The 12,500-nt window shown below is 45.8% G+C and overlaps 1 protein-coding gene across 1 annotated transcript in view; it reads right to left on the bottom strand.

The window, feature by feature from the left end:
* LOC135804992 (uncharacterized) overlaps nucleotides 1-8,035 on the bottom strand; it is a 19,136-nt gene extending 11,101 nt beyond the window's left edge. Inside the window, exons 1-4 of the mRNA XM_065318976.1 lie at nucleotides 7,630-8,035; nucleotides 4,700-4,921; nucleotides 3,787-3,897; nucleotides 1,538-1,632 (exon numbers count right to left, since the gene is read on the bottom strand). Coding sequence (XP_065175048.1) covers nucleotides 1,538-1,632; nucleotides 3,787-3,897; nucleotides 4,700-4,794 — 301 coding nt within the window. The 5' untranslated portion in view covers nucleotides 4,795-4,921; nucleotides 7,630-8,035. The remainder of the gene's footprint in view (nucleotides 1-1,537; nucleotides 1,633-3,786; nucleotides 3,898-4,699; nucleotides 4,922-7,629) is intronic.
* Nucleotides 8,036-12,500: the final 4,465 nt, after the last annotated feature.

The raw sequence follows: 12,500 nt of genomic DNA, 5'->3' as shown, positions 1-12,500 counted from the left end.
AAGTAAAGTCTTACGTCCGTGAACTTTTACGTCAAAAAGTGAAAAAAACTCACGTAAAATTTGACGTGTTTTACGTGAGTTGACTGTCCCGCACGTAAGTTCATTACGTTAGTTTTTGGAAGTTTCGCTTGGTTATTCCGACCGAATTTGTGTGAGTTTCCGGAATTTTATCGAGTTTGTTGGAAAATTTGATATTTGTGCGAACTAAACCCGAATCCTGCCAGGCAAAATTTCACGTCACGTCGCACGTGTAACTTAAAGGGGAAGTGTACCCTAAAATCAATTTTCACCAGTTGTAGTCTTCGGGGTGCTGAGCCGAATGGTCTTGGTCCGAGGAAGCTGCGACGCTCCCTTCCATCTTTTTTCCCAATCGAACTCGCGCACTTCCACCGAAACTGGGTGACTGCGCCCTACTAGATGGGGATTTGTACGCAAAATGTCACTAAAAGCGCCATGTCGTTCTTATAAAAGCACGGATGACCGCGATTGGCTCATATGTTGTAGTCTTTTGGACGCTGAGTTGACTGGTTTTGGTCCGAAAAGGCTGCGATGCAGCGTTCCTCCTGTATTCCCAATCGAACAAGGTTGAACAAGCGGTCACGTGCTCCTGGGTGCCCAAATCACCTGGTCACCGCGCCAGCAGGCGACAACTTTCACACCAAGGTTCAACTCGAGTTCAACTCGCCAAAAAAGGTCAAACAGGCTAGTAAGTTGTACCCTGCAGGCACGGTGACCAGGTGACTGGTGTACGCCGGAGCACGTGACCGCTTGTTCAACCATGTTCGATTGGGAATAAAGGAGGAACGCTGCATCGCAGCCTTTTCGGACCAAAACCAGTCGACTCAGCGTCCAAAAGACCACAACATATGGGCCAATCGCGGTCATCCGTGCTTTTATAAGAACGACATGGCGCTTTTAGTGACATTTTGCATACAAATCCCCATCTAGTAGGGCGCAGTCACCCAGTTTCGGTGGAAGTGCGCGAGTTCGAGTGGGAATAAAGGAGGAAGGGAGCGTCTCAGCTTCCTCGGACCAAGACCATTCGACTCAGTACCCCGAAGACTACAACTGGTGAAAAATTGATTTTAGGGTACACTTCCCCTTTAACCTCTAAAAATTACACGTAACGTGATATTTGCACCGCGTTTTGAAAAAGGGCAAAAAACGTGAAACTTAACCTCTCTAATGTCACAGTGTGAAGTTACACAGAAGAGATCCTCCTCTGCTTGCTTCACAGGGTACAGGGTACAGGGTACAGGGCACAGGGTACAGGGTAGTACCTAGGCAGCAGACGGTGTAAATGACTGGCCTATGTGAACTGTCGGCAGGACTCTGACCCTTGTGTTGTGAACGACAGGAGTGTGAGTGACCTATTATCCGAGGACGGGCAAACGAGTCAGTTCCCATGCATATGCAAATTGATTCTTTTAACTACCAAACATCACAGAGCCCACATAGCTAGCAACTTCATCGATGAATTTCGAAAATTTCGAAAATTTCCCAAATCGTATACCGGTAGGAAACATGGACAAATTACTTTTGCAAATTCCTCGGTCCAGGCGAGCTCCCGCGACGCACACATAGCGCAGTGACCTTTTGTAGTACTCCTTGGTCCGATATTTAGTCACTGTCCTGAACATGGCACACACAGTAAGAGCATAGAATTCAGTAACATGGATTACAAGTAGCATGGATTACAAGTAACATGGATTACAAGTAGCATGGATTACAAGTAACATGGATTACAAGTAGCATGGATTACAAGTAGCATGGATTACAAGTAACATGGATTACAAGTAGCATGGATTACAAGTAGCATGGATTACAAGTAACATGGATTACAAGTAGCATGGATTACAAGTAGCATGGATTACAAGTAGCATGGATTACAAGTAGCATGGATTACAAGTAGCATGGATTACAAGTAGCATGGATTACAAGTAACATGGATTACAAGTACAGTCAACTTTGCTAATAACGACTGCGGATATAACGACAATTCGCGAATAACGACAGAATTTCCATGCCCAGAGCAAAGTCCCATCCCACTGTAATACACATAATGAAACTTCGGGTATAACGACACTTCGCGGATAAGGACACCTTTTTGATGCCCCGCCGATTGTCGTTATAAGCGAAGTTGACTGTAGCATGGATTACAAGTAGCATGGATTACAAGTAGCATGGATAACATAAATTCTACTTTGAGCGGCAGTGATAGCATAGCGGCCGAAGTGGGTTTTAGCCCTGAGAGGCCGAAATTTGAATGGGCAGAAAATTTGTCGACTTACAGTGGTAAGAGCATGGATTACATAGAGTCAGCAGTATAGATCACATAGAGTCACCAGTATAGATCACATAGAGTCAGCAGTATAGATCACATTTAGGCCGCGTTTGAATTGTTTTCATCAACTGTTCAAACAAATTTTATTAAGAGATTAGTTGAAGTGTCCTATTAGAACGGTTTCTATCATTTTTAGAGTTTTTCAGTGGAATTGTCATGGCGATGATGACGTCCGATCAGATCGACCATCTCCACGTACTGCGTGGCGTGGCTATTCCAAACTCTTCGAAACTAATCCACCTCTCCCATCGGGTGAGGTTGTGGAGTTTCGAGGAGCTTTGTTTTTCTGAAGAGGCCAATAAGGCCACCTCTTCAGAAAAACGAAACTCCTCGAAAAGTCGAAGAGTGACAATTCGAACGCGCCCTTAATCACCAGTATAGATCACATAATAGTCCGCAGCATAGATCACATAATAGTCCGCAGCATAGATCACATAATAGTCCGCAGCATAGATCACATAATAGTCCGCAGCATAGATCACATAATAGTCAGCAGCATAGATCACATGATAGTCACCAGCATAGATCACATAATAGTCACCAGCATAGATCACATAATAGTCACCAGCATAGATCCATACATCACACAAACTGTAAGTCTGCAAATGTTCGGCCCATTCAAATTTCGGCCTCCCAGGGCTAAAACCCGTTTCGGCCGCATCAAATTCTCGGCCTGTACTGCTGCCGCCTGTGTACACTGTCACACTGAACCCTGCAGAACAAAATTTCGGCCGCAACAAGTTTTCGGCCAAACATGACCAGGCCGAAAATAGCCGAAAATAAATATGCGCCGAATATTTGTTGACTTACAGTAGTAATAGCATGGATCACACATAGTAATAGCATGGATTACACATACCGTACTATCTCTAATATAAGCACGGTCCTTTATTTTTTTCAATGTACCTCCGCCCCGTGCTATTAATGGAGACGTTCCTTTATTGGAGACTGTTCCATTATTATTTCAACCTCATTTCAGAGGCATGTTTCCGTGCCAAATTCATGTCAGACACACACATTTCAGGGTTTTTTCGCCCGTACAGATAATGAATTTACACAGTGTGCTTATAATGGAGACTGAGCACTTTATTTTTTGAATGCCGCCCCAAGGTGTTCTATTATTGGAGATGTGCTATTATTGGAGACTGTGCTTATATTAGAGATAATATGGTAGTAATAGCATGGATTACACATAGTAATAGCATAGATCACATAGTATGAATAGTGTTAATGAGGCAGATATTGAACATTGAGGAAACGTCAAAGTCAACATTCAATGTCCGACTTTTGAAAGTATCAATACTGTTGTACAATACCCTATACGCATTAGGCCAAAGAGTACATGTACACGGTCCTGTTATATCAAACAATTGAGAAAGGACACATCAGACATTAGTGCATTCGGCAGTAGGCACAGTCAGTGGGTCTAAGTTAGAACCCACCTGAACAGGGGACATGGGAAGATGCCGCAAATACCAAGGTAGGACTCGACTACTTTATACGATTCCTTCTCCACTACTTTCTCCTGAAAGTACTGCTCCATGGTGTTGAGCCTGCACACAGAAAGCATTCGTGAAAGTGACCAGCGAAACATGTCAATCATAATCTGTGTCTTCCCAATCAAAATAATTATCATGGAGTGACTAAGGGATCAGTTCCAGAAATTTTGCTTTTTGATATTAATACCACGCCGGGAGACAGAGAGGGGGGGGGGGGGGTATTTCAGTTTACAGTGTGTACCTATTTATGTTTACATAGATAGACTGTTTCCATGTGCGGCTAGTCTACGAGTATGTATAGTGACGTAGGCTAGAGCTGGGCCAGGTACACACGTGGCGACCTAGGCTAGAGCTGGACCAGGTACACACGTTGTGACGTAGGCTAGAGCTGGGCCAGGTACACACGTGGTGACGTACCGGTGAAACGTGCCGCCACAGTAACTGTTATGCAACTTGGTTGGTAGCGGAGGTTTGGGTGAGTTGGGAGGGGAGGTTTGGGTGAGTTGGTAGCGGAGGTTTGGGTGAGTTGGGAGGGGAGGTTTGGGTGAGTTGGGAGGGGAGGTTTGGGTGAGTTGGGAGGGGAGGTTTGGGTGAGTTGGGAGGGGAGGTTTGGGTGAGTTGGGAGGGGAGGTTTGGGTGAGTTGGGAGGGGAGGTTTGGGTGAGTTGGGAGGGGAGGTTTGGGTGAGTTGGGAGGGGAGTTTTGGGTGAGTTGGGAGGGGAGGTTTGGGTGAGTTGGGAGGGGAGGTTTGGGTGAGTTGGGAGGGGAAGGCTACACCTTCAGGCTGGACCTATCATGGCAAACCTGTCAGTGTACGGCCCATCTTACGACCACTCTCAGCCATCGACTGTACTCACCCCTTTTGAATGGGCTGCGGTGCAGCAAACGAAGAACAGACCAGGAGAATGGTAGCATGGACAAGTAGGTCATGGACCGTGAGATGAGCTGACATTGTTGCGGGATGGATCTGCCACTGTTACCGCGAGCAACTTCACCCTGTCTCGATGGGTGTTCAGTGTATCTACAGCCTAACAAGCGCACCAACCCTCCGGTGCTCACGCAGTCAACAGATCCTCAATCTGCCGACAGTTAACAGATCAGTAGGCACACAGGCATACACAAATACATACCAAAAAAATGCTATTAGCTCCTTTAATGTGCAGAGTTGTGAAAATCCAGTTGCTGACCCTACCCGCTGCCACTATTCACGCGCATGAAATAGCTGTATTTATCCTACACTGGCCCAAGAACCATATCCCGATTGAAATCTACTGGGAGACCAAGTAAGAAAACAGAAGCAACAAAAACGACAATGACAATGACAAGTTCCGGTTCCATCGCCATATTCCATAAGAATACTTATAAAGGCATGGTAAGGTTATCCAGACTTCACGATGATCCAAATAATTATATCGTTCAACCTGGTAGCTAACCTCATGGAGAAATTATGATATCAAGATTACAAGGAAAACTATAAGCTTCAGTGTGTGAGTTATTCACTCATTAAACGAGGGGTTTTCCCCTGGGCATTCAGCCAGCCGCCATGCTGCTGCAGAGCACAATCCCGGTACTGTGAATAACACTTAAGTGACTACATTGACTACAGTCTTTGTAATACATACATTTCACAACCGTTTTCCACGCTAATGACAGTTGAACTTTGTTTGTTTTTGATTTCTTTTAGTTCGTTACCTCAACAGTACAATGTACAACTTCAAACAGGGTCGATCAGGGAAAAAAAACTGAGGGTCATCAAAAAGGGAGTGAGAGAGAAAAAGGCTGTAAGTCGGCTACCCATTTGCCAATCGAACTCGCGCACTTCCACGGAAACTGGGTCACTGCGCCCTACTAGAAGGGGATTTGTATGCAAAATGTCACTAAAAGCGCCATTTCGTTCTTATAAAAGCACGGATGACCACGATTGGCCCATATGTTGTAGTCTTTTGGACGCTGAGTCGACTGGTTTTGGTCCGAAAAGGCTGCGATGCAGAGTTCGGCCCTTATTCCCAATCGAACATGGGTGAGTAAGCGGTCACGTGCTCATGCGTACACCAGTCACCTGGTCACCGTGCCTGCAGACTACAACTTTTACAGCGGTCCTGTCACTCGAGTTGAACCTTTAAGTTGAACCTTGGTGTGAAAGTTGTAGTCTGCAGGCACGGTGACCAGGTGACTGGTGTACGCATGAGCACGTGACCGCTTACTCACCCATGTTCGATTGGGAATAAGGGCCGAACGCTACATCGCAGCCTTTTTGGACTAAAACCAGTCAACTCAGCGCCCATTAATGACTACAACATATGGGCCAATCGCGGTCATCCGTGCTTTTATAAGAACGAAATGGCGCTTTTAGTGACATTTTGCATACAAATCCCCTTCTAGTAGGGCGCAGTCACCCAGTTTCGGTGGAAGTGCGTGAGTTCAATTGGGAATAAAGGAGGAAGGGTGCGTCTCAGCTTCCTCGGACCAAGACTATTCGACTCAGCACCCCGATGACTACAACTGGCCAAACTTTGATTTTAGGGTATACTTCCCCTTTTAAGTCGGCGAGGAGACAAAATCCTTAATCGATGGAAATAATGTGAATACAGTCATACCACTACACCAGACCTCACATCTCAGTGTGATAAAGATTTCTGATGATCGTCACATGAAAACAACGTTAAAATCCGTACTTATTGTTCCTCTGGTGTCGTGGTATGAGTGCGTACACGTTATTTCTATCGGTTACCCATTCTTTAGTTCGGTTTTTAGGTCATAAATTAAGTTAACCTTAAAAAAAACATTTTAAAGGTTGACATACAGTCATAATGTCGTAACAGCTATCTGTCTGTAGTATTAGGCTGTAGGTGTGAGCAAGCGAACTCCTACATAACGAATACAGTCTGTCCAACCTTGCCACCATTCCAAAGCAGGACACCTATATACAATGTATAGAAAGGCAATTCTCTCCCATGTAAATATATGCACGTGTTTGGGTCCAAAGCAGGACTGTCCTGGTCAAAGCAGGACGGTTGGACAGCCTGCGAATAACTAAGTCGCATAACCCAGGGGAGCTAGTGACCACACTCACTGAACACTGGACTAAGCAGTGACTGCACGGCTCAGCTCTGTTCGTGACAGAGTTGGTGGACAAGCCATTGGTTAGGACGCTCATAGTGAAGTCAGATTTCACATGCCACGACTGTTGGTACTGAAGGAACGTTTTGACAAGCACCTGTCTAAGTTTACACCCTGCATGTGCAGGATTACTGGATTACAGTGTATGACGATCACAGTGTAGTCTGTTCAAGTATGGGTGTCTGCCAGGCTGCATAATCAGGGAAACGGGTAATTAAATTGTTCCCAACGTTCCCCTACTTTACTGGCTCATGTTGACTTTTGGAATAAGGCACGTGGAGAACGTTGATGTAAAGCTTCCAGAGCTGTGAGCAGAGAAAGTGAAGTGTACATCACGGAGTTGTGCACATACTGCATAGCTGTACTGTTGTGTAGATGTAGGGTGAAAGTCGCACAATCAATCAATGGACAATGTTTGTTTCACAGACGCAGACACAGACACTGGTACACACAGACAAACAGACATACATACAGACATACAGACATACATACAGAGTACAGACACGCACAGACACTCACAACACATAGACACGTAAGCAGTTCGCGTGTGCGTGTACTGTACGACGGGAGGTCGATCTAGTCATGTCGATTGTGTGCTAGTGGAACCAGTAAAAATGAATTTAGCATCACGACCACGTCCTTATCCAAATCAGTACGGGCTTCTCACCTTTGCCTTCGCCGGCTTCGGAACGGAACTATTCCTCTACGCTGATGATCTGGCCGGTAAGCAACGAAGTGCACAGCAGGCGAGCACGCAATGATGGCACTGATTCACACACACACACACACACACACACATGTGACGGCAGTGATCAGGGTGATGTTGAACTCTATCTGCCCAGTTGTCTTATGTCGCTTCACCACTGAGAACTCCTAACGTTATTTGCTGCTTCTGTTCTGCCCGAAACTCCAGACCGGTCAGGTTGGACAACGGAACGAGACTAAGCGGCCGCCCTCGGAGCCGCCGTTCTTGGACCATTTTGCTAAGCCACTCAGGCCTTCACTGGCGTTGGACAGCGACGTTAGTGCCATTCGATAGAACCCTTTTGTAATGATATTATCTCCGGGCTGCCTGCTTGTAACTTGCCAAACCAGTCACCTGAGCTTGTCACACTCCAAACACCGAACTCAGTCAGAAGGAAGAATTTTGACAGTCGCCACAACTGACCCGGGCGCTGGCCGTAGCCAACTCGCGCGAGTCACTGCCTCGACAAGGTGGTGACTGCCTGTAGACCATGGTAGACGCTTCTCGTGCCGGAGTGCAATCGCTGTAAAACTTCACCTGTCATCGTGGAAAGCTCAGAAGATACTATGTAGTAAATCCTTTTTGCAATGCCCTGCAGATCTTGTGTGGGGGAGTTGTACCTCGCTGTGTGGGCAGGTGAATAGCAGAGTCTAAGCCCGACATGCACCGTCCGTCGTGTCTGATATGACAGAGCTGTCCGAATGAGATCAACAGCTGTCGTCTTCGAAAGAGTGTTGCAAGAGGCCGACCATTGTGCTCGGCTGCCGTCACGAGACCAAAATATTTAACCGTGACAAGCGTGGCCTGCAATCTTCGTGATTCTACGGTCTTCGTGGAGTTAGAGAGTTGCCATCGACAAACTGCCGGTTCAGGTCCACACTAACCAGTTACCTCTCCGATCCGTCAGACTCCAGTTCCAGCGTTACGTTAGTTGGAAAGACAATCATTACAATCATGCTCTCAGCGTCACCAGGGTCACAGCGTTCAGCCAGCTTGATGGAAGCATGATTGGACCTGTGCCAGGTTGTACATGCGGACGTGGTCGGGGATGAATGAAATCAGTCTTTGAAGGTTATGAATAATGGTGAAACTGATCAAAAAACTGATCACAAACATCATTCATGTATGGACGATCGAGTATTCTAGAAATACGTGCAAGTATTTACGTAGATGTGAAGATAATAGTATGTCCTGCTGCTGGCTGCTGCAACACGTATTCACACCACTGACACCAGTAATGTCTGTAATTGCAGTAGTGGTTTGAGCCCACGCTGTGGCCCCCTGCAACTTGCATGAACTTACTTACAGTTACTTGATCTGCATGGTACATCATGGTACATCATGGTACATCATGGTACTGCATGGTACACACGGTAGAGCTGCAGCCGCCACGTTTTGTGGCTGAGCTATTATTCCACACATTGACTGCTTATAAAACTGAAGTAGAATTACGTAGCAAGTACAATGTAGTATCAATACATTTAGCATGTGTAAAACAAACACACTGTACATGCAGAGAGAGAGAGAGAGAGATAGAGAGAGAGAGAGAGAGAGATAGAGAGAGATAGAGAGAGAGAGAGATAGAGATAGATAGATAGATAGATAGATAGATAGATAGATAGATAGATAGATAGATAGATAGATAGATAGATAGATAGATAGATAGAGATAGAGATAGAGATAGAGATAGAGAGAGAGAGAGAGAGAGAGAGAGACAGGATTGGTTTTACTTGTATTTCCTAACGATGTTATCTGCTCCTTGTCCTGGGATAGATAGATAGATAGATAGATAGATAGATAGATAGATAGATAGATAGATAGATAGAGATAGAGATAGAGATAGAGAGAGAGAGAGAGAGAGAGAGAGAGAGAGAGAGAGAGAGAGAGAGAGAGAGAGAGAGAGAGAGAGAGAGAGAGAGAATAGAGAGAATAGAGAGATAGAAAGAAAGAAGATCTCTAAAGGAGAAAGAGTCCACTTTTACTGACGAGAAACGTATCAGCAAACTGACCTCAAGAGTACGATCATAATCATGGGATCATACTCATAATCATTTTTAGACAGAGGCCAGTCACCTACATGTAACTTGCTATTTTATTTATTTATTTATTCCAAGTCCCATAGCATGTTGTTGCCAGTCAAAGGGGAGGGGGTGAAAGCCAACCACGGCTGAGGAACGTAAAGAAAATTAATATTAAATCAAAGAAAAGAGGGAGAAGGAAAAAGAAAAGGTATCTAGAAGGGGGGGGCTATTGAAGTGCTGAAAGCTGGACGTTAAACTTAAAGTCTCCGAAGCATGATGTGAGCAGCTTAGTTCTATGACACCATGATGCTGCAGAAACAAGTCTTGCTCATCTATTCATGAGCCAAATCAGACCAGAGCACACATCTTGATATGAAACACACTGGGGTTAGGAGAAAACCTGAACCGTGGTCCGCATGGAAGGTGACACGAGATGGAGCGTCCCGGGAGACCGGCGTACCTATCCTTCATTGTCTCCGGGATACCTTGGCCGTTGTGACTATGAGGTATAGTTCCCCTCGATGACATCCACCACCCGTCTGTATCTCTCCGTGTAACGTTAAATGATGGGTACGGCCATGACTCCAGATGATATCGGTAGCAATGAAGTGATTGCAATGCGGTGCAGTGTCAGCAAACATCATGATACTGACTTTGGTACTTGTAGCCTCATCAGTATACACGTAGCTACTGTTTGAAACAATGGCGACAAACATCCAATGGCTAGGCTTCCTCAAATCGCTCTCCCAACTAAAGAACCTTCTAGAAAGAAGTTTCATGTCAGAGCGTGCTGGATATGTCAGAGCGGTGCTGGATATGTCAGAGCGGTGCTGGATATGTCAGAACCATCCTGCAGACTGGATTGGTGTCACTGCTGCGGGTAGATCTACTAAGCAGGATGATACCACTAGTACACTCTACAGGAGTGGTTGCAGTCAGCTGAACAGAAGTCAAAATTAATGCACTGCTGTACCCTCGTCAGTACTCGTGCGAGAGTTCCAGCCTTGTCAAGATATGTTACCACGCTCACGACATACATATAATTATTAATATTTTTTATATATTGAATATTGTTTGCCTGATGATTGCACATAGTGCATGAAACTCAGAGTAGCAAAACACTACGAGTGATCCATTGTTTGTTGACATGTTTGACTACATAGCAGACTCAGCGGAGGACGTTCAGGTTGGTTGTAACTCTGAGTTTCATGCCGCTAGGCATTCATCAGACAACTGATACTCGGGTCTACCCAACAGTATGCTTATAAACACATAGGGCCACAAGCATAAACAAATTTAGCGCTAAATCTGGTGTGAGGTATGGGGAGAAAGCTGGCGCGGGCCAAGGCGCGACAGTGGAAGTGCCAGGAGGGTGGCGGGCAACAGGCAGGTGTGAGCATGAAAGCGCGGAAAGAGGCGATGGGGAGGCAGTGTACAGCAGATGTGTGTGTGTGGGGGGGGGGTGCCAGGAGGGTGGCGGGCAATGGCCCAGTGAGATCACTACAAGTAGGGAGTCGTTTGGTGACGGGCAGGCGTGAGCAGAGTGGCATCGCCAACAACAGGCCAAGGGATAATGGGTGCTCAGGCAAAGTGCAGTACAGTACTTGGTCAGTTCATGTGATAGGTGTGAAATTTGCGAGGCGGAACTTATTCTCATGCCTAGCGCCTGCATTTCGAGACCATCTCAGACCGCTTGTTGAGTAGGAGCTTCTTGGGTGTAGTCAGGATGTGGAATTTTTCCGCGGTACAAAGATTGCATTTTTTTGACTCACATCTGTATGATATAATTTTGACTAGTTTGAGGGAAAGACACAAACGGGAAAAGTCTGAAGAAAAAATTGACTGTCAGCACCAGGACTCGAACCAGGGACCCTCTCTTGTAGCTAGCGATGCTCTAACCACTGAGCTATGGAGTATGGTGTAGTCGTCATCCCAGCAGAGACCGTTCAACATCTTCTTGACTTCAGACTTCGTAACTCACACTTCCTGTGAATCCACACAGATATAATTGTACGAGGAGGAAAACTTCCTTCTGCCACCTGATGATTGCATTGAGCAAGAAACTCCGAGTTGCGACAACTCTGTAAACCTCCATTGTGCCTTTTGTGTGCAGATATAATTATAATATTTTCGCTCCTGCTCTTGTGGTAGTTGAGCACTCTCATGTGGGGTAGTGCCTTTGCTGTTTGCATTACGCAGAGCTCACTGACTTGTGAGTTTGAGCACTCTGGCAAGGTACGTTCGGGCCTGGTTTAATCTGGCTCAGTTGGAAATTTTATTTTCATTGCTATCAGGTTCGGCCTCATTTTCTCTGTGCTGTGCTGATGAGTTCACAAAGAACGAAACAGCATGCTGTCCGCGGATTGAGTATATGTAATTATTATTCTGTTTATTTCCACCATGCTTCATGGCTAATAGGGGAGGTGTAATCAATCAAATCAATCTAGGATTAGGAAGGACATGAAATGAGTTAAAACTTAACCCTTATATACATTGTGTACTAGCTCCAGTGCACCCCAGCGCTGTTGAGCCCTCTTTGCGGTGGACGGGACCACTTCCCCCTGTGTGAAGGCTCTCTTTTATAGATTGAGCACTCTTTCTCAGATACCGCAGCTATGGACCCACCAAGACGGACGGACCTCGGCCATTCCCTCGGGAATATACCCATCCCATCAGCAGACTCCTACCGAAAGCGTCTGGTGGAGAAAGTGGAGAGTGTAATACACTGCCCGCACCTAGCAGTAACTCTTCGCTCTTCACACTTCACGCTTT

This window comes from Sycon ciliatum, chromosome 1 (genome assembly GCF_964019385.1).
Source record: "Sycon ciliatum chromosome 1, ocSycCili1.1, whole genome shotgun sequence".
NCBI lineage: Eukaryota > Metazoa > Porifera > Calcarea > Leucosolenida > Sycettidae > Sycon > Sycon ciliatum.
This window is presented reverse-complemented; position numbering and strand designations above follow the sequence as displayed.